Below are 23,339 nucleotides of genomic sequence, written 5' to 3' on the forward strand. Positions count from 1 at the left end.
CCCCACCAGGCATGAGCCCACTTGGAAGAAGGATGCACCGAAGACACAGGACCCCATCTCCCCAGTAACACACTGATACCCACCGTGTCCATAGGCACCGGTGTGCCACGGGCAGCTAAAACACAACATCCAGCCATTGAGCCAGCAGGCTCTTCCATCTCAGAGTTTTGGAGGAAGAGGTTGGACTTCCATCAGAGAAATGGGCATTGGTGTGATGGGCAGCACTGGGACGCGCTCAGCTCCGCACTCACGGTCCCGTAGCACTGGAGGGGATGCTGCTCTCGGGTTAGTCCTAAATAACATGCTTCCAGGTGTAATTATAGCCTAGCCATTCGCTAACGATGAGAAAAATATAATTAAGCTCAATGTCCTCAGGAGGAATCGGGCTGCAAATTAGCGTGGTGTCATTCAACTTCAGAAAGTAAAAGCGGAGGGGGAAAAAAAAAGAAGTGAATGAAGCCAGGAAGGATGGGTAAAGGAGGATGCTGGGGCTCTGCGTGTGCCCCACACCTGGCACACAGAGGGGAGCAGCAAGGCAAGAAGAGCCCCAGAGTGCTAAGCAACAAAGTGCAGGAGGTTGTCTGAGCCAAGCAGGTGTTTTCTTTAGAAAATGGAAATGCAGCCCAGGCAAAAGCCACAGAAAAGAATAGACGCGGCAGTTCCGATCCCAAACATTTCAAGTTGCAGTAATGTCACCCCCGGCAGAACGCCGAGCCGAAACGATGCTGCTTAATGCTCTCTCAGGTCTGTGCCTGCAGCTTTGTGATTGTGCTTGGCTGTGTTGGATCCCAGGGTTGTGCTGGCTCTCCTGCAGGGGCTCCTGGCCCTGTCTCACCATTAGCTGCGGATGGAGCCTGGGAGGATGTGGGGTGCAAAGGGTTGTGTGCGTCCCCTTCCTCTGGCAGGGATGGTGGGATGAGCTGGCAGCTGGAATGGGAAAAGCTGAACGGGGAGAAAACATCACCACTGCCCCTTCGTCGGGATCAACAGGGCCACTGGTGGTGCTGTGTGGTGCCCATTGGGAACCCTCCATCCCTGTCCACACTCCCCATCCTTTCCTTGAGGACAGAGGACAGGGATGAAAGCAGAGGGGATGGACAGAGGTGACCTTTCGGGCAGGGGTAATTCCCTTTGCAGCAATCTGTTTTCTTCCTGCCTTCCTCTTCCCCAAACACCCCCAGGGCATCTCATCCTTACCCACCGCAGCTCTTGCAGCCCCTACTGTCCACATCGTGACTGCCTTAAATCCTCCTGCAGTGTGATCTAATAACTTCCTGCTCAGACAGGACTTAAGGCATTAAACCTTGCTGCAGCTATGTCAGAAGTCAGGAGCAGACAGCACGCTCACGCAGGGACAGGCAGTGTGTCCCCAGCTGCCACCACGCTGAGTGCAGCACCCACTGTATGAATGGGGAGAGCTGGCTGTCTTTTGGGTGAGCAGTGCTTTGCAAAGTAATCCCTCTTAAAAAACAAATAAACAAACAAACCCTCATTTGCTCTCCTTTGCTGCTCTTCAGCCATGACCCGACTCCCTTCTTCACTGTTCCTACCGCTTTCTCTTCTCACTGAGCTGAATCAACTCAAATCCAAGATGCAGGTGTGTGGGATGGGTTTGTGTAAGCCTTTGCAACATTGCCAGGTGGTGATGGAATAGCATAGGAAGGGCGAGGATGGAGCCACGATCCTGGCAAAGTGCAGCTGGAGGGGCTGTCATAGCAGCAGTGGAGCAGAAATGGCTTTTGGGGAATGCAGGATGAAGGAGCGACTCAGAATGGGAGAGCTGGCTGCACTTTGCCATGGGACCACATGGAGAAGGGGGGGAGATGAAGGATTAGGAGTGCAGTGATCCCAAGAAGTGATACCATGGGGGCTCAATCAGTGCCTGCCTTCTCCTCCTCTTCTTTCTCCTCCCTCTCTTCCTCCTCCTCTGTGCACAGCAGCCCATCAGGCACCCAGATCACCTGCCTGCTTCTTAATCCAACACTTCTACCAGCTTAGTACATGGGCTGAGCTGAGGGGCAGAACGAGCCCAGTGCAGGATGATTGCAGCCTCCCAGTCCATGTGGATCTCCACTGACGTGGGCATAGGGCAGGCAGGGCAGGGCATTGCCTCTGCTGTGCAGGGTGATGGAAGGAGGTGAGGAGGAGGAGGATGGGGAAGGCTCTTCTTCATGCTGATGGCAGCAGGAAGGGAGCAGGGTGCTGCCACCCCATAGTTTCAGGTGAAGCAGCACTTCTTCATAAGAGGGGGGGGGAGGAAGAAAAGCCAGCGAGGACCAAAAGCCATCCCCTGCTTCTCCTTTCTGCCGCTGTTCAATGAGAAAAAAATTACAGGGTTGCTTTTCTCAGCTATCTCTGGGAGGAACCTCCCCCCTCCCCCAGCCCTGCGCAGCTGCCTGGCTCACAGCCCCTGAGCCTTCCTCCCTCCTCATCCTCACCATAGCAGCTGGCAGGGCCACAGGACATCCTGCAGCAGGCTCAAGTGTGGCATATAGCTGTGGCATCCTTACCCCCAGATCCACAGGAGCTGCTGTGTGGTGCACCCCAAAGATGCCACATACACAAGCTTTAGGGTGTCCCTATGCTGCAGCAAGCCCCAGTGCTGCCTTCCCATCCTGTGAGAGAGGCCTGCTTGCTTTTCATCTCCCAGCTCTCGTTTTTGACTCCCCGGCACACATCCCTGCTGGCTGTGCTGCTCCCACCCCACCCTCCCACCCCTGTGCATCCCTGCAGCAACCCCCCCACAACCCCCATGCTCCTCAGCCCCCCCAGCCCCGAGCCCTATTTCCTTTCTGGAGTGAGGCAAAAGCAATATCAGGAGTGCAGCTGAGATGAAAACGCAGAGCCGGGCAAAAATACTGAATGTTTTCCTTGTGGGTGTTGTTAAGGATCGCTGTCCCCACTGGCAGAGATTCAAAGACGTGAATTCGGGAGGAGCAGGGGGACCATTCCCCAAATCTGGAAATCCTAAAGGAATGAGATTTGTGTCTCCTTGTCCACGCAGGACAAACCTGCCTCCCTAATCCAGGAAATTAAAGGATTGGACCACGGACCTCGCTAAGTGAATTTTCCCCCCTTGGAAATCCCTGGCGGATTTAACCCATGGATCCAACGATTATCCCCTTGAAGTTGTGACTAAGCAAGGTCCCAATTCTTCAGGGTGCTGAGCACCCTAAAATCCCCTTTTAGTGATGACACAGCCTCCTCAATCAGCTTCTTTTACCCACCTTGGGCTCCAAGCTGGGATTCCCCAGCAGTTTCTGCCTCTCCCCATTTTCTCCCTGTCTCCTGGGGGATGCTCCAGCCCTGGAAGGCACTTTTTCCAATGCCAGAGGCATGGGGCAGGATTGGGGCAGGGATCTGCAACTCACCTGGATCCTAGAAATGCTTTCTCTGCTATAAGCCTGAGTCTGTCTGCTCTGTCTCTCATCACCACAGCACAGAGGTGAAGCATCAATAATTAAAAGCCCAGATTCTCCCCCGAGCTCTGAATCCCTTCCCCTGTTGTATGTCAATTGCTTAAGTGGAGATTTTCACGGGCTCTGCCTTAGGGGAAGAGCAGATCTGGGGCTGTCTGCCATCCTCAAGGCGTGACGAGGGGCTGCATCCCAACCAGAGGATGCTGTGGGGTGCTTGGGGCGCACATCTGTGGAGTAAAGCATCTCCTGGGTGGGCTCTGAAGTTTGAGGCAGGCAGGAGCTGCTCGTTGCTGTGGCAACACAGAAGATGTGTATTTCATTTTTTTTTTCCTCTCCAACAGCCATTGGGGCTGCAGCCGGCAGCGCTCGCACAGCAGCAGGGTGTGGGCAGCCCCAAAGCAGCTGCACAGGGCTGAACATGGGTCCCTCTCCTTCCTGCCTGTCCCATCCGGGCTGTGGGAACCCACGAGGATGGGTCAGCTTCAGGCAGCACATAAAGGATGGGAAATATCACCCAACAGCCTTATCCCTCCTCCCATCCCCAAAGGGAACGGAGCTGTGGGGACTGCCGGCAGCATCCTGATGCAACATATTTTGCAGTGTTTTAGTGTCTGGTGTGCATTTAGTAGGGCTTTGTGGATCTGTGTTCAGCATAACCCTGTGCAGGGCTCAGCTGTGCTGGGGGATGTTGGCACCCCGTCCCTGTTCCCTTGGGCACCTTCCAGGGTGGCATTAAGCAGTGGGGTTAATGGGATGCTGCTGGGGGGGGGGGGAGGGGTTCCTGTGTGCTATACAGTCAGCAATGCAGGAGCTGGAGGTGGCTGTGGAGATGGAGATGATGCTGTCACGTCCCTCACAGCGCTGTCTGGCTTCCCATTACCCCCAGCTCCATCCCAGTGAAGTACCAAGAGCTGTGTCCATCACAGCTTGTTTGGTTTCTGAGCATCTCTTACAGCCTTACTACCCCATCACTCAAAGTACTGGGCCATCTCAGTCCATCCCTCAGTCCCCTGCCCTGTTGCACAGAAACGAGCCGCTCTCCCCACCCCACAGACCTGGAGGCAGCAGAGAAATCCCAGAGGATGAGGCCAGATATCTCACACCACTCCTCCAGCAGCTGGAGAGCATCCGTCAGCACTGCCAGGGCCGTGTCAGCTCCATGTCCTGGCCCAGCTCCAGCCTGTGCTGGAACTAAAATATGAAGTTCAGTGATACAAGTCTGTTGCTGGCTCTGGACAAGCTTTATTGCAGTTTGCTTTGCGGTGTGGGTGGGTTTCTGCTGAGTGTTGGCTGGTTGCAATGCTGTGTGGCCAGAGGCACGTCACAGAGCATCCCTCTCAATCACATCCTACAGGCAGAGGATGGCTCTTGAGCTCAACATCATGCTGTGTCTTTCAGGCTTCAGGAGCTCCCACAGCAGAAAAAAAAAATAATATTATATATATATATATATATAATAACATATATATACAAAATAAAGACAAAAATTGCCTGGGAATCTTGTTTGCCAAATGTCTGTTTTGCTTGAGGAGACCAAAACTTGTGAAAGTGCCAAAGCAATTCAGCCAAAACCCAAAAGGGGTAAAAAGGGTTAGGGAAAGAAAAACAAGGCTTTTTCCTCGTGGTTCTGTTGTTTTGCTTCAGAATTTGGGTTGACTCATTCTTTTCCAGGCATCAAAATGAAACTGAAATTAAACGGATGGATCTGCTTTTCCTGCCCATAAGCTTCTCCTTCACCTGGAATTTTTGCTGGACTTCCCCACGTTCTCTTCTTCCAAGTGCTTTTCCTTCAGCTGTAGGGAAAGTCTCCAACATGTCCCAAAGGGCCAGGCTGTGCCGATGGCTCATGGATGGGCTTTGGGGCTCTCCTGGAGTCCAATCAGGGGCTCCCCCAGTACCTGTGCCCATGCCGGGGTTGAATTCCTCTCTCTGTTCTGCCCTTTCCATCTCTGGCGTTGGAGTTTTTACCCCACTCTTCATCCCATGTGTGCCATCAGCCAGCTGAGGAGGTCAGTGTGAAAGATGGGGAGGAATGGGCTGTTTTAGGGAGCCTTCTCGTGAGGAATGCTGAAGGTCCACCAAACCCTTTCAACCTGCAGCACGGGGCAGCCATCCTCCAGGTCCCCACTAAGCCAGGATTTCCTACCAGCCTTTCATCTATCTCGAGAAGGTTGGCTTTCATTATTGACTGGGGTGATCCAGTCCTGATCCCACCTCTGCAGGGCATGACCACCTGCAGGTGGATGGTTGGCATCACACCAAGCCCCCTATCCACACCCTGCACGGCCCCACCGTGGTCATGCCTTGGGGGCACGGTTAGTGGACATAGTGGGGTGGGTCAATGGTTGGCCTAAATGATCTCAGTGGTCTTTTCCAACCTTAATGATTCTCCGATTCTATGTGATTCTATGATTCTCTGCCACCTGTCGAATCCATGGTGGCTCCCAAAATAACCAGCTGCCCCTATGCACAGGGATGGAGGAGGCCCCAAGCGGTGCCATGTTGGAGCCGGCTCGCCTGGAGACAGAGAGATGCAATAGGAATGCTGGATCCAGCCTGGAGTCATTACAGTCAGCAGCATGCACAGCCAAACTAAATGCTACACGTGTCCAAGCAGGCTGAGTTATGGCTGCTCTGGGAGCTCTAACTTGGCCTGCTGTGCATTTAAAAATCTCCACCCAAATGCGGCATCGATGTCGGGCTTTTCTGCTGCTCTGTTTTTGCATTTCATACAGACAGTATAGATCTGCAGTGTGCAGAGGATCCAGCAGAGCCCAGGTTCCTCTGAGATTTTTGTGCCTTCGTTTGCTTTTTCTTGGTTCTTTCTTCTTCTCTTTCTTGCCAAGGGTTGTTAGTGATTTCTTCCAACCTGTTTTGCCTCCTGCCTGGAAGTGGCAGGATCGTTTGTAACGTGCTATTTTTGCTCAGGGTTAGAGGAGTGTTTGTGCCTTTGGGATGTGTGCGTGGACGGCTGTCTGCAGGCACTCGACAAGAGCAGGGACCAGAGGGAGCTTAATGTTTCCCATTTCTCCTCTCATCATTCAAATGGGCCTTTTCCATGATGTACCTGGGTACTTACACAAAAAAAACACAACACATGGAAACCTGCCCCATCCAACCCACAGTGATTGGAAGAAGAGAACATCTCCGCATCTCTTCTGCCCATTTCTTCCCTTTCCTTGAAGCCTACTCTTCCCACACCCTGCTCCAAATGCGTTCCTGCAGGTCTTGCATCACCTGCCATCATTTTCCAGCAGCTGATGAACCTCCCAACGTTGCTGCAAGCAGAGAATCGCAGAACGGTTGGGTTGGAAGGGACATCAAAGATGATCCAGTTCCAACACCCTGCCGTGGGCTGGTTGCCAACTACTGAACCAGGCACCAGGTCAGGTTGCCCATAGCTCCATCCACCTGGCCTTGAGCATCTCCGGGTATGGGGCACCCACAGCTTTTTTGGGCAGCCTATGCCACAGCCACACCATATCTGAAATGTTTCCAGCTTATAAGAAGATGGGAAACTCCATACCTGGAGCTGGATTTGTTCCCACCTGTCTCCATTCTCCATCAGTGTTGTCCTTCCTTCAAGGCAAAGCTCCACTCCTGCACGCAGCTCTGGGCCAGTAGGACCAAAGCACCAGGACAGGCAGGTGCTGCCCAGCTTCATCACTCACCCCCATCCTCTGTAGCTTCATTACAAGTGACAGATGGCAGGAGATGAGACTCCCTCTCCAGATGTTAATTATCTCAGGAGCTGTAAATAACGTCTCACAGCAGCTTGCACACAGTCTTGGGTGTGAAAGATCCATTCACTTTGCCCTTGCCAGGAGCAAAAAGGAAAAGAAGGAAATCCACCACGAGAGAGATGCATGGGTTGGCCTGTTCTGCTTGTCCTTTCATTGGGAAGGATACTGCAGAGCCATCCTGGCCAACAGTGGTAAATTTGCCACTGGGTACCAGAGCCGTCCACCCACCCCATATGGGTTGATGGTTGGACTAGATGATCTTAGTGGCCTTTCCAACCTTCATGATTATGTGATTCCATATGCCCCAGCCCTCTGAAATATATTTGGCTGTGCCAGGCTGGCACTTATTGTTTAGCACTGATAGGGATAACAAAAAAAAAATACAAGCATCCCTGTGACTGAATTGGGATGATGGCAATAAGGTGAGCTGGAGAGGGTGGAGGTGTTAAGCCTTTTTGGTCCTGCCCTGAGAAGGATCTGGCTCAGGGTCCAGGGGGCTGCACATGCAGCTTTGGTGGGTTCCTCCTTCATCTCCTTGGGCTGGAGCTGGGCAGCCAGGTGCTTCCCTTGCTGTGCACAGCACCTGCTTTGTCTGGCTACAGAAGCTTTTGGCTGCATTACGTCATGTCAGGGGGTCACATTAGCTGCTTTTTGCTCCTTGATTAAGCATTCCAGCAACAGGGAGGGATGGTAAAGGAAAAAGTAAATGGAGGAAGCAGGCAAGGCAGATATGCTTGTGATAAGCAGGTAAATGGGAATTTATGTGCAGATAGCTAATTGGTGAGTCTAATATTCCACCCCCTGAACACCGGCACTGTATTACTGCCTTCACAAATCACTCAAGGCAAGCCTAGTGCAATAACAACCCAACCAGGAGAGCTGTGAAAAGAGTCAAGCTGGAATTAAGAGTGGGTTTTATCGGGGCAATAAATGCCAGATAGTGAAAATAACAAACAGGTTGTTAATTGCTGCCATCTCTCAACTCCCTGAAGGAAGCGTCTAGACAGAGCCCAGCCCCGGCTCGCAGCCACCCCAGCTATGGGGCTGGTCTTACAGGGCCAGCAGGATGCTGGATGTGGGATGGGAAAGGATGCTGAGCCGGAGCCCTGTGGGCACAGGCATGCAAGATGGGTTTGAAGCCCTCCCCAGCAGCACCACATGGCCACGCTCTGCCCTAAATCAGCCGTGCTCCCGCAGAGGTAGAAGCCAGACAGTCTGCAGCAGCTATTAATAATTCAGTCCCCATTTGTCCCATGGAGGAGAGTGGGAATTGTGGCCAAGCATCAGGGTTTGAGGCAGCCCTGGGGTGGAGGCAGGTCCCAGGCAGGGGTTGGGTTGCCCTGACTGGGGCTGCATTGGTGTTCACCCCCTTCCCCTCAGCTCTAGGGTTGGTTTACTGGCATTGATCACTCAGGGACTTTTGCTTTACAGCTCTCAGTGCATCTCAGTTTGCTGCAATTAGGGCCAGATCCTGCTCTCAGCTGTGCTAATGGGAGTGTGAAATAACCCCAGCCAAGTCAATGCAGCTGAGCATGCTGCAGCCAAGCAAGCTTTGTGCACGCGGGCGGTCGGCCCCAAGGCAGCCACCAAACAGGAAAGCAGAGCCCTGAGACTTCTGTGCCCCGAGAAACGCTCTCACTGAATTTTCCCCAAAGTATTTTCTAGCAGCTACCATGTGTTAATTGAATTTTGCCATTTGAAAAATGCATGACCTTCTGTAATGGAGGGAGAAAACGTTCCTCCAATAGGAGGATAAAGATGCATTTGGAGGGGGGAAAAAAAAAAAAAGCAAAACACAAAAGCTGCCTGATTACATATTGACCTGAGAGACAAAGTGAATCCAATGGAGCCAGCCTGCTCCCTTAGGAAAACTTGAGGCTGCTCATTATGGCCTGGGATGAGCTCACTGCCGGCGTGACCCCATCCGCACTGCTTGTGTGTGCCTATGGGCAAGCAGAGCTCCTCATCAGGCCCCAAAACACTGCTCAGGAGGAGGCCTTAGGAACAGTTCTGATCATTAGCTGAGCACTGTCAGATATTGCAACACGGTTTTGCTGTAGGATCGGGCAGTTCAAGGGGCAGTGATGGAGATGCCAATGAGAGCCAAGCTTTCTGCCGTGGGGGAATTGCTGGCTGTCTCCACCCCAACACACAGAAGCAGCACAGCAGCAGTTTTGTGATTCCCTGGCGTGCCAGGATCCCACTGAGCAAGGGATGGCTTTGTTAGCTAAGGAAATGGAATTCCCCAGCAACAGCTGCCATATGAATTTTGGGAAAGAGCCCTCCTTGCTCAGAAATGTTGCCCATATGATTCTTCGTCACATTTAAGCCACAAACGATGCAAATTTCCCAGTTTCCACACAACTGCCTCTGGCCCCGGACAGGTTTTTCTCAAAAAGTCTGTTACTTCTTTTTTTTCTCAGAAGAGAGTCTGCTTTCCTTACAGGAACACCAGGGAAAAAGGAGCACGGAGGATGGCTCTCTCGTCAGCCCTCGCTTTGATGAACCCCAGCATCACCTTTACCACTCCTGAGCAGACTCCGTTCCAGAAATATTTCCAATGGTCCACAAATTTCCAGCCTAAATTTGTTCTCCTGCCAGAGCTCTCTGTTAGCATAGACACCGCTCAAGCTTTGCCTGGTCTTATCTTTCCTTTGTTTCTTCCCAACAAAAGCTCACTCCTTTATGGCTAACCCAGCCCTGAGCGTTGGTTTTGCAGCAAAAGCCCTCTCAGCTCTTAGTGCATACAGAGCCGAGCAGGAATCGCTGTTGGCATTCCTGAAAAGCCACATTCTTCCTTTCAGATCAGTTGATTCCAGCTTCTTATAGATTAGCCGGAGCCGATAAACTTGGCATTACGAGGCGCTCGCAGGTATTATCCTTTCCCCTGTCACTTCTGGCTGAATCGCAAGAGATCTGCAAAGATTTGCAGCAATGTTTGGTTGCTGTTTCCCCTGCCTCCTGCCAGTGCCTCCTGCCAGTTTGATCGCATGCCCGGTCTAGGAGAGCAGTGAGTCAGCTTGGCAAAACCCAATAAATGCAATAGCCCAAAGCCATTCGTGGATCAGAACAGACCCATGGGTCTCAGGAGCTCCAGTCCACCCCAGCATCCCCCTTTGGCTCTTCCCAGCCTCCGACACCATCCTGTTTGGATGCTCTGTGGGCTAAGATGAGATTTAGAAGCTGTAGCCATCCTCCAAAGCTCCTTTGCATTTGTGTGCATCGATACTGAGCCCATTTCCATTACCTTGGGATCCTTCTCCCACACTCATCCATCAATGGCAGAGGAAACCTAATGGAGCATCTTCCAGCAGAGGCACAACTTCTAACGGCTGAAATGAGGTGCAAGGGGCATCAAGTCCTTGCAAACAATGGCATTATTCCAGCGTGGTCATTGCAGGATTAGGCAACAAAGGGACAAATTCAAGCTTATTTTGACTGTGGTTTCTAGGATTTAGCCCCTCTGACCTACTGTCCAGTTTCAGAGCTGGGCAACACCCCAGCAAAATCCCCACCTGTGACTGAGAAAGGTGAGTAGATCAGTGCCTGTGGAGGAAGAACTGCTTTACATGGAGAGAAAGTCAATTAGCTGGGGAATTAAGATTTAGTGCACGCCACGAGCAGCAGGCATGTATAAAGGAGACAGCTGTTAAATTTAGTATGTGACAAAGTCATGCGAGCACTAACTGGATTACTTGCATTTATTTGGGAATACTTATGTATTTTATTATGCAACGTATAGATCATCATAATTCTGCTTTTCACTCCGACGCCGTCTCTCTGCAAGCATCTTAGAGAGCATTACAAACAATTAAGCCTGCCTGCGCCTCTGTGCAGCAGTCAGCGCTCTGTCTGCTTTGTGGGCATTGCAAATATTTTAGATTGGAGATGACTTAATTAATGTAATTGATTTTAACTCTGCCCGGGTCGAACCCCCAAGCAGCTGCTGTTCCTGGGCTGGTCTGATGGAGAAGAACTGGTCCAGAAGATCCTGGAGTAAGTTTCCCAGGGATGGAAAGCCATCAGTCCAAAGGGATGGAAAATCATCACCCCAAAGGGATGGAAAGCCATCAATTCAAGGGGATGAAAAGCCATTAACATCAAAAGGTTGGAAAGATACCCATCCCAGGGGGATGGAAAGCCATCAACCCAAAGGGACGGAAAGTCAACGACACCAAAGGGAAGGGAAGCCAAGAAGCCAAAGGGATGAAAAGTCATCCACGCCAAGGGGATGGATGTTTTGAACCATCTCAATGAAGAAATGGGAGCCAATGGGTCCATGAGAGAGGAGCGTAGCACAGATGCTCCCTGCAGGCTGCTCCAACATGCCCTTCCATTCTGCAGACAGCTTCCTCTGTCCCCAGGACTGCTTGTGAGCGGCACAAGCTGCTCCCAGCCTCCTTTGCTGGCACAGTGCTGGAAGAAGTGACAGATAGCTCCAGCTATCTGCCTCCAGCTGCCTCTCCAGGGAGCAGATCTGGCGGCAGCGTGTAATCCTGCCTGCTGAGTGCGGTCCAGACACCACCAGCCGTTATTAATCCTTTGTACCAGGCCTGCAGGGACTGGCAGCATGCTGTCTGAGAGCACTGCAGCACGGCAGGGACAGACCCTTCTCCAGACCGCTCCTGGGTCAAGGAGGTAGAGGAGGCAGAGGAGGATGGAGGAGCATTGTGAGCTGATGGATGGACCGCTCCCATAGAAGTGCCCATAGGACAATCTCAGGCAGGCAGCATCCTAATTTCAAGCCTCATCTGGCACTGTTTGTAGGTACCCCGCCCCTGGAGGTGCCCAAGGCCAGGCCGGATGGGGCTCTGAGCAAACGATGTGATGGCCAGCAGCTCTGCCCATGGTAGGCAGGTTGGAACCGGAGCCAAGCCATTCTGTGATACTATAATTACTGCGGAGCAGTCGGTTTGCATTTTTAAAAAAGCACTGATTAGAGCAAAGGCAAGTCTGTGGCACTTAAAAACAAAGGACAAAAGGGACAGGGGATGTTCACATCCTGCCTGGGCTTAGAGAGGTGATGGGGCACAGCTGCGCTCCCACTCACACCGCGTGGCACGGAGCGAGGCACGTTGCTGGCCCTGTTTTCCATTTATAGGAGCCTGTCAGAAATGGCAACTCCTCTCCAAGCAGATGTCGAAAAATTAGAGGGAATTCAGAGAGCAGGAGGGAAAAAAAAAAAAGAAAAAAAAAAAAAAGTGATTAAAGGAGATGGAGGGCCTGCTTTTGGAGGGAAAAGAAATCAGCAGAGCTATTTATATCACTGCCTGCACCGGGGCGGGGAGGAACAGGAGGATTTTTAAAGTGCCTCGAGAGCTTCGCTAAGGGGAAGGGACACCTCTGGAGGATGCACTCTGTGCAATAGGGTGTGGGTGCTGATCCATCTGACGCGGTGTTGGCTGAGTGCAGGGCAGCCCCAGGATCTCCATCGTGTCCCAGGAACCTTAGGGTTTGCTGAGTGCTCGCTGGGTTTCTCCCTGCTGTGCTTTGACTGCTTTCCTCGCCTTCAGTCTGCAGGGTTTGCTGTAGGGATCAGCCTGGAGGTGCGGGATGGAGATTTTGGCAGGCGGTACGCAGGAGTGGAGATGCTTTGCAGATCAAAGCCTTCACCGTGCCTTTAACACAGCCCTTTTTGCAGCACTCAGTCCCCACTGAAGATCACCACTATTGCAACCGCTTGGAGCTGAGATCGCAAAGCGGCAACGCATTAACACCACTGGGCACAGCTCTGCCCAAACCCTTTGGGTTGGGCTTTGGGGGGACCAAGGGAAACCCCAAGCAGTGCTGTGACCCTCTGCTCACATCCTTGTCTTTCTGCTTGCCTTGCAGAACCTCCCATTCCCGGGCCAAGGCAGAGGCGGCCATGACAGCAGCACAGAAAGCCCAGGAGGAAGCGCGCATCGCCAGGATCACTGCCAAAGAGTTTTCTCCTTCCTTCCAGCACAGGGAAAACGGTCAGTGCGTGATGCCTCACTGGACAGCCCACATTGCACGTATCTCATATCAGGGTTTGCAAATAGAATAGGCAAAAATGAGCCCTGCACACCCTCTGTGTGCCCGCAGCTCCCTGGCACCATTGTGTGCCCATAGCATCAGCTTGTGGAGCCTTATTTTCCCATACGCAACACAACACTCAAACACATGCAGCCCTGTCAGAGCAGGGACTTTGGCTCCTTGCACTGAAATAATTCCACTTTTTAACACATAGTCTCCAATGGTTGCCCAGAAAACAAAACCAATGGCTCCAAAAGCAACACGCAAATTCAGATGATCCCAAAAGTACTCACTGTTCTACCCTATGGCTTCAAGAGCTTGGTTTCTTCTTTCTTTGGAAAGTTTGGGCTTTGTAAGTGTGTATTATGTGCTCCTTCAGTGCAAAGGTATCAAGGAACACGCACTCAGGGTTTGCCCAATGGACTTGTATGCATTTACATGTGCGCAGAGCCAGGTGTCCCTCTGGCATTTCCAGCTTTTCTCAGTGGTTTCTACCAGGTTTTGCCCATCAAGGGTGGGGGGAGCAGGCAGTGCCCAGCTGAGCAGTTTTCTCTCAGGAAGGGCTCTGGGAGGAGGAAGCCAAGGATGCTCAGCCCACAGGGGGATTTGCCCCACCAAAGCTGCGCGTAGAGGGGTAGGAGGGAGCTATCCAAGTCCCCGCAGCCATAATTAACATAGTAATTAATGTGTATGAATGGCTTTATTCAAAACTTTTCCTGCACCAAACCCTCATTAGGAGGCGTCTGTCATTATTTTCTCCCCTCTCCAGCTCTTTAACTGGAGATTACTCATTCCCTTTAATTGCTCGAGGGCTGGTGCCGGTGACTCACGTCGGGGTGCTGCTCGCCAGGCAGAGGGGATCTCTCAACCCCACCATCCCATGCAGTGGGTCTGCTGCAGAGCCCCACGCAGCCCCATTTTTGCTGGTAGAAAGCACAGCCCTGCTTAAACACCCTTCTCCTCTACCTGCAGACCTCCAGTTTGTCTGTCGGAGATCTGAGCATTTTCTCAGGGCTGTGTGGTCCCTGGGGCTTCCTCAGCCCTGAGATATTCCTCATCTCCATTTCCTCTTGGCTGTTTTAAACCACCTCTCAGAAAGATGTTTTTAGGTAATACATTTTTTACTAGCTGCTGGATGGGGACGCAGTGCACAGCTGGTGGTGGGGCTCGTGCTTCTGGCGCTCACCCCTTGGTGGGTCATGCATGAGGGAAGGGGGGCAGAACCTTGCATTTAGAGGACATTAAAAAACAAACACACCACCCAAAACATGGGGCACGTGCTCTCCTTGAAGGTGCCATGGCCAGGCACGGCTGCCTTAAATCTCCTGCTGGAGATCCAGATTTGGTGCTCCGCATCCTCCGTAGCGCTCTCACAACGGTTCTTCCAGGAACATCACGTGCTTGCCAGCTAATTTTAGAGCAGAATAATTGTTGAACATCCTTTGGTACCGAAAGCCAGCAGGATGGCACCATGCATTGGTCGTGTTCCTCTGCAAAGAGCAGCCTGCAGCCCTGCATCGCTGCCCGACCCCAAGCCCCAGCCAGGGCTGCACAGTGTGGGGGGTGAAAACACAGAGGGAAGGAGAAGCAGAAATAGTTCAGCCCATTACAGGTCTGGGTGGGGAAAATTTGAGATGGGGTGAGGATGCACGGACTTGCTTAGTGGGCATGGTGGGGTGGGTCAGCGGTTGGACTCGATGGTCACAGTGGTCTTTTCCAACCTTAACGGTTCTATGATCCTAAAATGAGGATGCAGGAGCATGGTCCGCCTTTCTTACCTCTATCACAGGGCTCGGGGTGGCTGTGAGAGCCTTGGGCTGATGTGAAGGCGATGGAGCAGAGTTGTGAGCAGGCTGAGGCTGCCTTTGGTGGTTGGAGCTGGTGGAAGCTTTCCAGTCTTTGCATCTCCATTGAGAACTCTGGAGACCTGAACAGGGGAAGAGTGCTCAAAGCCTGAGACGAGCAGGGATGCTCAAGAGGACAGGAGAAAGTGGCCTTAAGTTGCACCAGGGGAGGTTCAGGTTGCACATCAGGAACAATTTCTTCCTCTGCATGAGCAGTCAGGCTCTGTCATAGGCTGAGCAGGAAGTGGTGGGGTCACCATCTCGGGGGGTAATCCAGAACCATGGAGAAATGGCACTGAGGGATGTGGTCACTGGGATGGTGGGGTTGGTTGGATTTGGTGGTCTTAGTGGTCTTTTCCATCCTGAATGATTCTATGGTCCTTAATATCAGGTGAGCCTGCACCAACAGCTGGCTGCATCTGAGCCATACAAGTAGCTTTCCCATATGTAGCTCTTTATTCCCTCCCCACCTCAGTTTCCCATGTGTGAGCCAGGAAGATGTGAATTGGGAACATCTCCCCAGCAGCCAGCAGCCCACCTACCTGTATTTTCCCCAGAAGGCCCTCAGGGAGATTTTCTGCACAAAAACAGAGCGGTGAGCTCTATCTTTCTCCTTCATTCCATTCCCCAGCGGTACAAGGATCGCCCGGGGACCCCAGATAAACCCTGGGAAACCCATTCTCCCACAGATTCACAGGGAACCAACTAAGACCGAGCTGTTTGAGTACTGTCCCAAAACACAAGCAGAATTTCCTGTGGCAAACAACACAGAAAAGAAAACATATCAGGAGCCCAATTTCCCACTGAGAAATTACTTCAGCAGGAAAATTCCAAGCTCCTGCTGGCCTCCCCTGCAAGTCCTCCTGTGGGGGCATCCATCAGCATCTCCCATACGTATCCAGATCACATCACGGGGTGCACAGGCACGGCTCCCCAAGAAGTTGCACGAGAGCAAATGGCTCAGAGAAAGCATGGAGATTAGAGCAGGCGCTTCCGAGCATTTATTTTTAAACCACGGTAAGAAATTGAGTTCTTCTTTTTGAGACTCATTTCTTGTCTAGCCATAGCAATTGCAATTAGATGCATTTCAGGGGCATTAGGCAGTTAATATATTTATCAAATTATTCATGTAATTTAGCACGGCTTTAGCTGAGGACAGCTACGCCTTGAGAGGGTAAAACGAGACTTAACCACTGGTGGCTTGCAACCATCCGAAATTATGTAGTGTCTCATGAAGGATTCATACCACCCAGAGTTTTTAGTTGTTTGGAGAAGCGCCGTGCTTCTCACCTGCCACCTGCAGAAGACACTCAGCTGCTCCTGAGCTGCCCATCCCCAGGGAGAAGCCACCTGGTGCTCCTTGGGCTCGATGTGTGACGCCTTCGCTCTGGGTCCGGTGGCACGAGTTGTGCGTGGCTCCTCTCTGCCGCAGTCCTGACCCGACCCTGTAGCTTCCTGGCCACCCAACGCTCATCTCTCCTCTTTGTCATTAAAAAATGAACAGAAATAACCCTGTCTCCTTTCCTCCCTCTCTTTCCCCCCTTCAACCACTCCCTGAAAAGGGCTCGAATGCCAGAGACCCAAACGCCAGAACTCGAGCGACGACATCGAGGTCCTCTCCACCGGCACCCCGCTGCAGCAGGAGAGCCCCGAGCTCTACAGGAAAGGGACGACGCCGTCCGACCTGACCCCGGAGGACAGTCCTCTGCAGAGCTTCCCCGCCAGCCCCTCCTCCACGCCGCCGCTGGGCCCTTCCTGCAGGAACAAAAGCGCTCACTTCTCCAGGCAGGTCTCGGTGGACGAAGAGAGGGGTGGGGAGATCCAGATGTTGCTGGAGGGGCGAGGCGGGGATTACCTGCGACCCAACAGTTGGAGCGAAGAGAAGGCGGGCGGGACGCGCGGCGTGAGAAGCGGGACGCTGCGCAGTGGGTCGGCCAACGTCCCCGAAGATTACCGAGGGCGGAGCGGAGGGCACAAACACTTGGCCTCCAACCACAAGCAAAGAGAGAGGTGGACAGATTCCCCAGCCACGGTTTCTTGGACTTCCCACCACAGGTCTCACAACCACAGCTCAGGGAGCTCCAAGCTGCTTGAGCTAGACGAGGAGAAGATGAGCAATTACGAGATGGAGATGAAGCCCCTCATGAGGATGGATTCGTATATGCAAGAGATTCACACCCAAAAAAGACACTACAGCAAAGGGGGAGCCTGCAGGAGCATGGCTGACGACCACCGCGGGGAAGAGCGGGGCTTCGGGGTTCAGAGACTGAGGTCTAAGTCCCAGAACAAAGAGAATTTCAGGCCAGCTTCCTCTGCCGAGCCTACGGTTCAGAAACTGGAAAACCTGAGATTTGGGGACAAAGCTGAGCCCCGGCTACTAAGGTGGGACTTAACCTTCTCCCCGCCACAGAAATCCTTACCTGTTGCACTAGAATCTGAAGAGGACAGTGGGGATGCGCTCAAATCCAGTACGGTAAGTAGGCAACGTTGTGTGTTCAGATCTGGCTGAGAAAGCTGGTACGGAGCTGTCGTGGGACTGCAGTGAGTTCTGCATTGCTATGGGTCTGTGTCTGGAATCTCCCCTCTGTTCTCCCTTGCTGCATTGGAGTACCTGCTGGAAGGGGATGCAGGGTTTCCTCTGCAGATTCTCTTGGTGGGAACAATGGTTTTATCGCTGGAGGATGCAAGCAGGGAAGTCTGAGCTTCGTAAGCTATCCCTGGGGGCCAGCAATAAGAACAGGCGAGCTGGTGGGCACGAAGTATTCACCTGGGGGAAAGGTGCAAGGGCAGGCGGGGCTTTGGTGACGCTTCCTTGTTGGGTTTTAGCAACAGAACTTCATGCTGGCTCAGGTTGTGACATGACCCAAGGATGTGACACTGACCCAGTGGTGTGACATGACCCAAGAGCATGATGTGACCCAAGGGTGATGCACAACTCTAGATTGCAACGTGACCCAAGAGCGTGATATGACCCAGGAGCATGATATGACCCAAAAGTGTAACATGACATTCCTGCTCAATTCGTGGTGGTTGGGCATTGCGTTGACCTGCAGCCCCTCTCCACTGCTGTGTGATGCCAAAGCAGTGTCTTTGTCACTGTGTTGTACCGGGGACCTGACCCAGGTGGAGCAGGGCATGTCACAAATGGGTTGGGCTCAGTCCGTGCAGGCAGGTGGATGCAATTCAGGCAGGGAAAGCAATGGGCAACTACAATGAGGGTGATGGGCTAGCCAGGAGCTCTACAAGTCAGGGAGAAGAGCATGAGCCTGCTTCCAGCAGCACAGCCTGTGGGATTTGGATAACAGCCCATGGGACACCTGTGGGTTCCTCATTTCGGGATGAGAGGGGCTCAATGGAGATGGCTGCTGGGAAGAGCTGGAGTTGTTCAGGCTAGAGAAGAAGAGACAAAGCAATCTTCAAGCGTATAACAGCTGCTGCAATGTAGGAAGTAATAATCTGTTCTTGAACAGAATTAATGGGCTTAAATGCGAGCAGAAGAGGCAGGGGTGAGCCATTAGCAACCGCTGGTGAGTTGAGAGCTGGGATCGATTCCCTGGTGGCTGGGAGGGAGGAGGTGGTGCGAGAGCAGCTTGGGCATCTGCAGCTTGGGTACAGCTTGGATGAAGCTGAGCTCTGCGATTTCTTGGGTCCTTCCCAGCCATTGTGTTTGGGGATTGCAGGACTCACACCAAGAACAGCTGCCTCCCTTCTCCCCCGTGTTTTGCAGTGCTGGGTGAAGTGCTGGTGGTCTGATGTGGGCCCTCGTTGAGTCGGGTAGGGCTGGATGGTCCTGTGCTGCCAGAGGATGGGAACAAATGGGTGGGAGAAGGAAACAGTGGCATCTCAGCCCGTGAGCAGCCAGGATGCTGCAGGCCTGCCATGATAAATCACCCCCACACGCAGCCCTGTAGCTTTCTGCTTTCCTATCCATCCTGCAAGCTTCAGCGCAGGCTCCAAAGCACCCACACAGCATTTCATAGGAGATGAAGGCAGCGTGTCTGCTGGTAGACTGCAGGATGCAGCCTGCCAGCCCGGCAAAACCAGTGCTCCCAGTACGAGCTGCAGCTTTGGATGCACAGATCCCAAGGCAGCATCACAATGATGGCAATTCGGGGTGAACGCCAGGCGGTGCCCAGAACAGCCATTAGGCTGCACGTCGTCCTTTGAAGTGCTGTAGCTGCGAAGCAGCATGTTCAGTTTTCTCACATTCATAACCGAGGGTGGAACAGATGGCGGAGGTTTGGGAGGAAGCTAATGTAATACAGAGGAAGGGATAATATGCAGATTTAAATAACCCACAATGCCAGCAACAATTTGTTCTAGCACACAGCAGTGCGCTTGCAGGGGCGGCTGCAGCGGCTGGGCAGCAGTGAGGGGTGGTGAGCAGGGGCAGCCGTGTGCCACCCCCACGTCCCATCCTACCAGCACTGCTGTGACCTCGCCTGCCCCTTCCTCTCTGCCCTTCTGAGCTGGGTTCCCTTGGTTTCCATTCCCCTGTAAGGCCGTTCCCTGCTCCATGCTTGGTGCTCTGCTGTCAGGGGGTCACAGCCAAACATTGCGCTTGGAGCCGCCTGATCTGTGTGTGTGTGCATACAGAATGAGCCTGTATCAGTCATCACACCTGCATGAAAGCATAAAGCAGTGCGTTGGGACCAGCATTCTTGGGTTAATATAACTTATATAGACATCACTGTCCATTCTGGCCCTGAGAACCACAAGGCACAGAGCTCAAGCCTGTGTCCGAGCGGGTTCCTGGAGCCTTTGAAATGGCCTAAAGGAAAGGAAAGGAGGAAAGGAATTGCTGAGCTGCTGGAAGGGAAAGGTTTCTAAGAGGCCAGCAGCTCCTTTTATCCATCGGCTGTATTTTTAGGGCTGAGGGGGAAAGAAAAAAAGAACAGAACCCTTTTCTGCAGGTGCCGAACATCTGCAGCCCCCAAAAAGGAACACTTCAGGGCCGTGGGTCCCCAGCACAGCTGTGGGAAGGAGCCCCCATCTGCCTGTCCTCATTCAGGGGCAGAAGGCAGCGGGATGCGAGCAGGCTGGCCCTTTAAAATCCCCGCACTGAGAAAGCCTGATAGTGGGGCAGGAACCGAAAAAAAAAGAGCCCCATCCGCTCCTGACATCCACTGTCAGATGCGATCTCCGCGGTCGCAGCCCGTGCTGATGGCGTTGCTTCTTATGGCAAAGGGCGAGCAGGGGTCTGCGAACCGTCTGCAGAGGTTACGGACGGCACAACCCCCCCCCCGTGCCAGGCAGGAGGACGCAGGAGCTGCAGCATCCCCCCGCCCGCTGCCTGCGCATTTCCCACCCATGTATTCCGAGCAGGTTTCCCTGTCGCTGGGGAGAGCAGGGAGGAGGCAGCCAATGTGCAGCCGACTCTGCCGGAGCCGCACCGCGGCGACGTGCGGAAGGCAGATCGCATGGACCACCCCCCCCCTCTCCCCCCCAACCCCCAGCCCCGCATTTTGGTTAAAGCAGCAGATGGCAAAGCTCTGCCTGCATCTCTGGGTGCTGCAAAAAGCACCCGGGGATGCTTTTTGGTTGGCATCCGTGGGGCTGAGCGCTGTGTCCTCTCCTCTTTCTATCTCAGATTTTTCTTTCTTTCCTTTCTCTCTCTTCCTTTCTTTCCTCCCTTTTCCACCAAGCCCCCCCTCTTCCCCCCCCATCCCCCAATTTTGGGGGGCAGCTGCTGGCACAGAGATGGACTGCAGTGCATGCTGAGTTTTGGGCTTCTTGCTTCTTAAATCTGTTCTTCCTCTGATCTCTTCCACACGCAGGCTTTACTTACACCAACACAACACAAATAGCGTTCAGAGAACAACGTGATGCTGAACCCAGCGGTGTCCCTTCCCCATCCATTCCGTCTCAGGGCCCTCAGATGGAGCTGAGGAGCGCAGCTCTCTTTGCCATCCCCCACCTCTGCATCCCTTCCTGAGAAAGCTGAGACCAAATGCCACCTCCTGACCAAAACAACACCAAAATCCTGAACCCGCCACCCCCTTACCAAAGCCAGCCCCCCTTCTCCCCTTGCTGAGCACTCCTGAGCTGTGTCACAGCATCCCATGCCTGGCAATGAGGTGACAATTCAGCACTAATGTCACCCAGCTGTGAAGTTTTCAGCATTTCTTGTAGTGCTGAGGCTGGAAAACAACGCCCGTATGCTTTTTGCTGATCCAAGTCCTTGGTAATTACACCTAACAGATCCCAAAGGGATTCCTAGGTAACCTGCATGATGGTTTCCATGGCAGAGATGAAGCTCGTGTCCCTGCGATAACTGATAATAATGGATTGTTAATACTTAAGTACGGTTGTGGCATAATTAATTTGTAAACCAGCTGTCCCATGTGTTCCTGGTAAGACTCAAGTTACTACACAACGGTTAAAGGAGAAAAAAAACCCAGCAGAACACACAAACAAAGCAGTGGGGGAAGGAGTGGTGATGCCACAATGGGAGACGCCAAAAGATGCCCCAAAGTGATGGAAGCATTCACAGAGATCACTGCTGTGCCATAAGGAGGGGTTGTTCACTTTTTGGCATTTCCAAGGCTTGGGATCTGTGGTTTGGCTTGCTCAACTTGGGAGGAAAGCCTGGAGTTTCCACAGCTGATCCCTGCATTTGCAGGAGCCCCAGCACCTGCTGGTACCCCTACCTTTCATAACCTTGACAGCTGTTTTCTTTCTCCCACAAAGGAGCCCAGGGATCTTATTACAAAGATCTTATTATCTGTGCCCCAGAGCTGCAGTGCTGATGAAATTTGCCCATCATCCCACGATGGGAAAAAAGGAATCATGGCTTAGAAGCAGATGAGACATCTCTCAGGACACCTCTGCCATCCAAAGGGAGAAGGGCAAGTGCCTGCCCTGAACAAAGGCACAAAGACCTCACGAGTTAGAAATAAGCCAGATGTAAGCATTGAGAAGTGCAGTAGGATTTGTAATTGGAGCTAAAACAGAAGCTTTAATGTCCCAAAGCTGCTTATGTGGGCAGCTGCTGCAGGCAGGGCTCCAGCCCCTGCCAGGGAATGCACTGTAAGGCCAGTGGGTACCAACCCTGGGAGAAGTGCTGGGAGGGGAGAGGAGAACATAGAAGAGTCCAGCTGTACAGCAGCAAAGCAAGTGTTGGCTCTTAGCTCTGTGCTGAAATGCAAGATGCAAACAGGTGCAGATCAGAGCAGAACATTCATATAAGGGGGGCCCAGGTGATGCTGGTGCCAGCAGGCGTGTGCTTGGGTGGTTGACTCTTGCATTTCTCTGGCTGAGGGCTCACCCAGATAAATCCCTCCCCGGCCTCAGGTACCAAAGTGCTGTAATCTGAGCCAGAGCACCGGGTTTATCCCCAGGTGAGGATAAAGCTCAGATATCACGGAATTAGGAATCCTACGCATGCCCTTAGCTGGGAGGAGAGAGCATCCAGAGCAGCAGGGGCTCATGGCACTGCTGGGTAAGTTTGCATCCTTAAGTGTGCACGTCATCGAGGCGATCCAATGGGCAGAGCAGGGCAGAAATGGTCACTGCCCTTTGGCAGGGACACGGAGCTGTGCGTGGACCACAGCTGATGTCAGTGTGCCAGGGAGCAGCCCTGGCTGCGAGGTGAAGGAAACCAAATGCCTTTTGTGTCTCCACACTGCTCTGCCAACAAAAACAACAGCAGCGATCATCGCTCACAATCTGTGATTGCATTTGACACAAGCTCAAAAATCACAAAACCCAGTAATCTTCTGCAATGGAGCTAAAACCCCCAAATTAAATCGTGCACTGCAGCACCTGGCAGCAGCAGGGCTGGGTTGTGGCTCTCGAGCTCAGGCAGTGCAGATGGAGGTGGCTGAGAGCAGCCAGGGGGGTACCTGGCTGCCAACAGCCGTTCCCTGCCATCCCTCCCTCTGCTCAGCTCCCTCTGACCCTGTTGCTAAGCTACAGCTATGCCTTTCCAGCAAGCTCCAGCATCCTCACTCCCACCCACTCCCAATGCAAACTGAATCAGATTGCTCAAAGGAGGAACCCACCGTGTCCGGCACGGAGCGTTTCTTCCAGCAGCAGTGGTGCAAGGATTTCCTCACAGTTGTGCCCACAGCCCTGCCCCGTGCCACCTGGATGGGCACAGGGGCTCTGGTACAGCACAGAGGAACCACCTGCACCACTGCAGGCTGTTAGAGGCAGCATAGCTCTGCAGCAGTGAGAACAGATGAGGATGCAGCGACACCAAGAAATAGCTGCCACCCACCTGCACACAGCTCTCCCTGCTATCACTTTAGGACAGGGAATGTTGTGTACTCCCTTCCCGTTGCCCCATTGGGGTCCAGCAGACTCAACACCCTTGGCAGCTGCAAAGGGGACTC

The 23,339-nt window shown here is 52.8% G+C and overlaps 1 protein-coding gene across 1 annotated transcript in view; it reads left to right on the top strand.

Moving 5' to 3' along the window:
- The window catches only part of JPH3 (junctophilin 3), a 40,391-nt gene that overhangs the window by 16,167 nt on the left and 885 nt on the right, over positions 1-23,339 (top strand). The window contains exons 3-4 of the mRNA XM_042821364.1: positions 12,995-13,119; positions 16,566-17,476. Coding sequence (XP_042677298.1) covers positions 12,995-13,119; positions 16,566-17,476 — 1,036 coding nt within the window. The remainder of the gene's footprint in view (positions 1-12,994; positions 13,120-16,565; positions 17,477-23,339) is intronic.

The sequence above is a fragment of the Centrocercus urophasianus genome, unplaced genomic scaffold (assembly GCF_019232065.1).
Source record: "Centrocercus urophasianus isolate 14NV4802_14NV808 unplaced genomic scaffold, USGS_Curo_1.0 seq_2, whole genome shotgun sequence".
NCBI classification, from domain to species: Eukaryota; Metazoa; Chordata; class Aves; order Galliformes; family Phasianidae; genus Centrocercus; species Centrocercus urophasianus.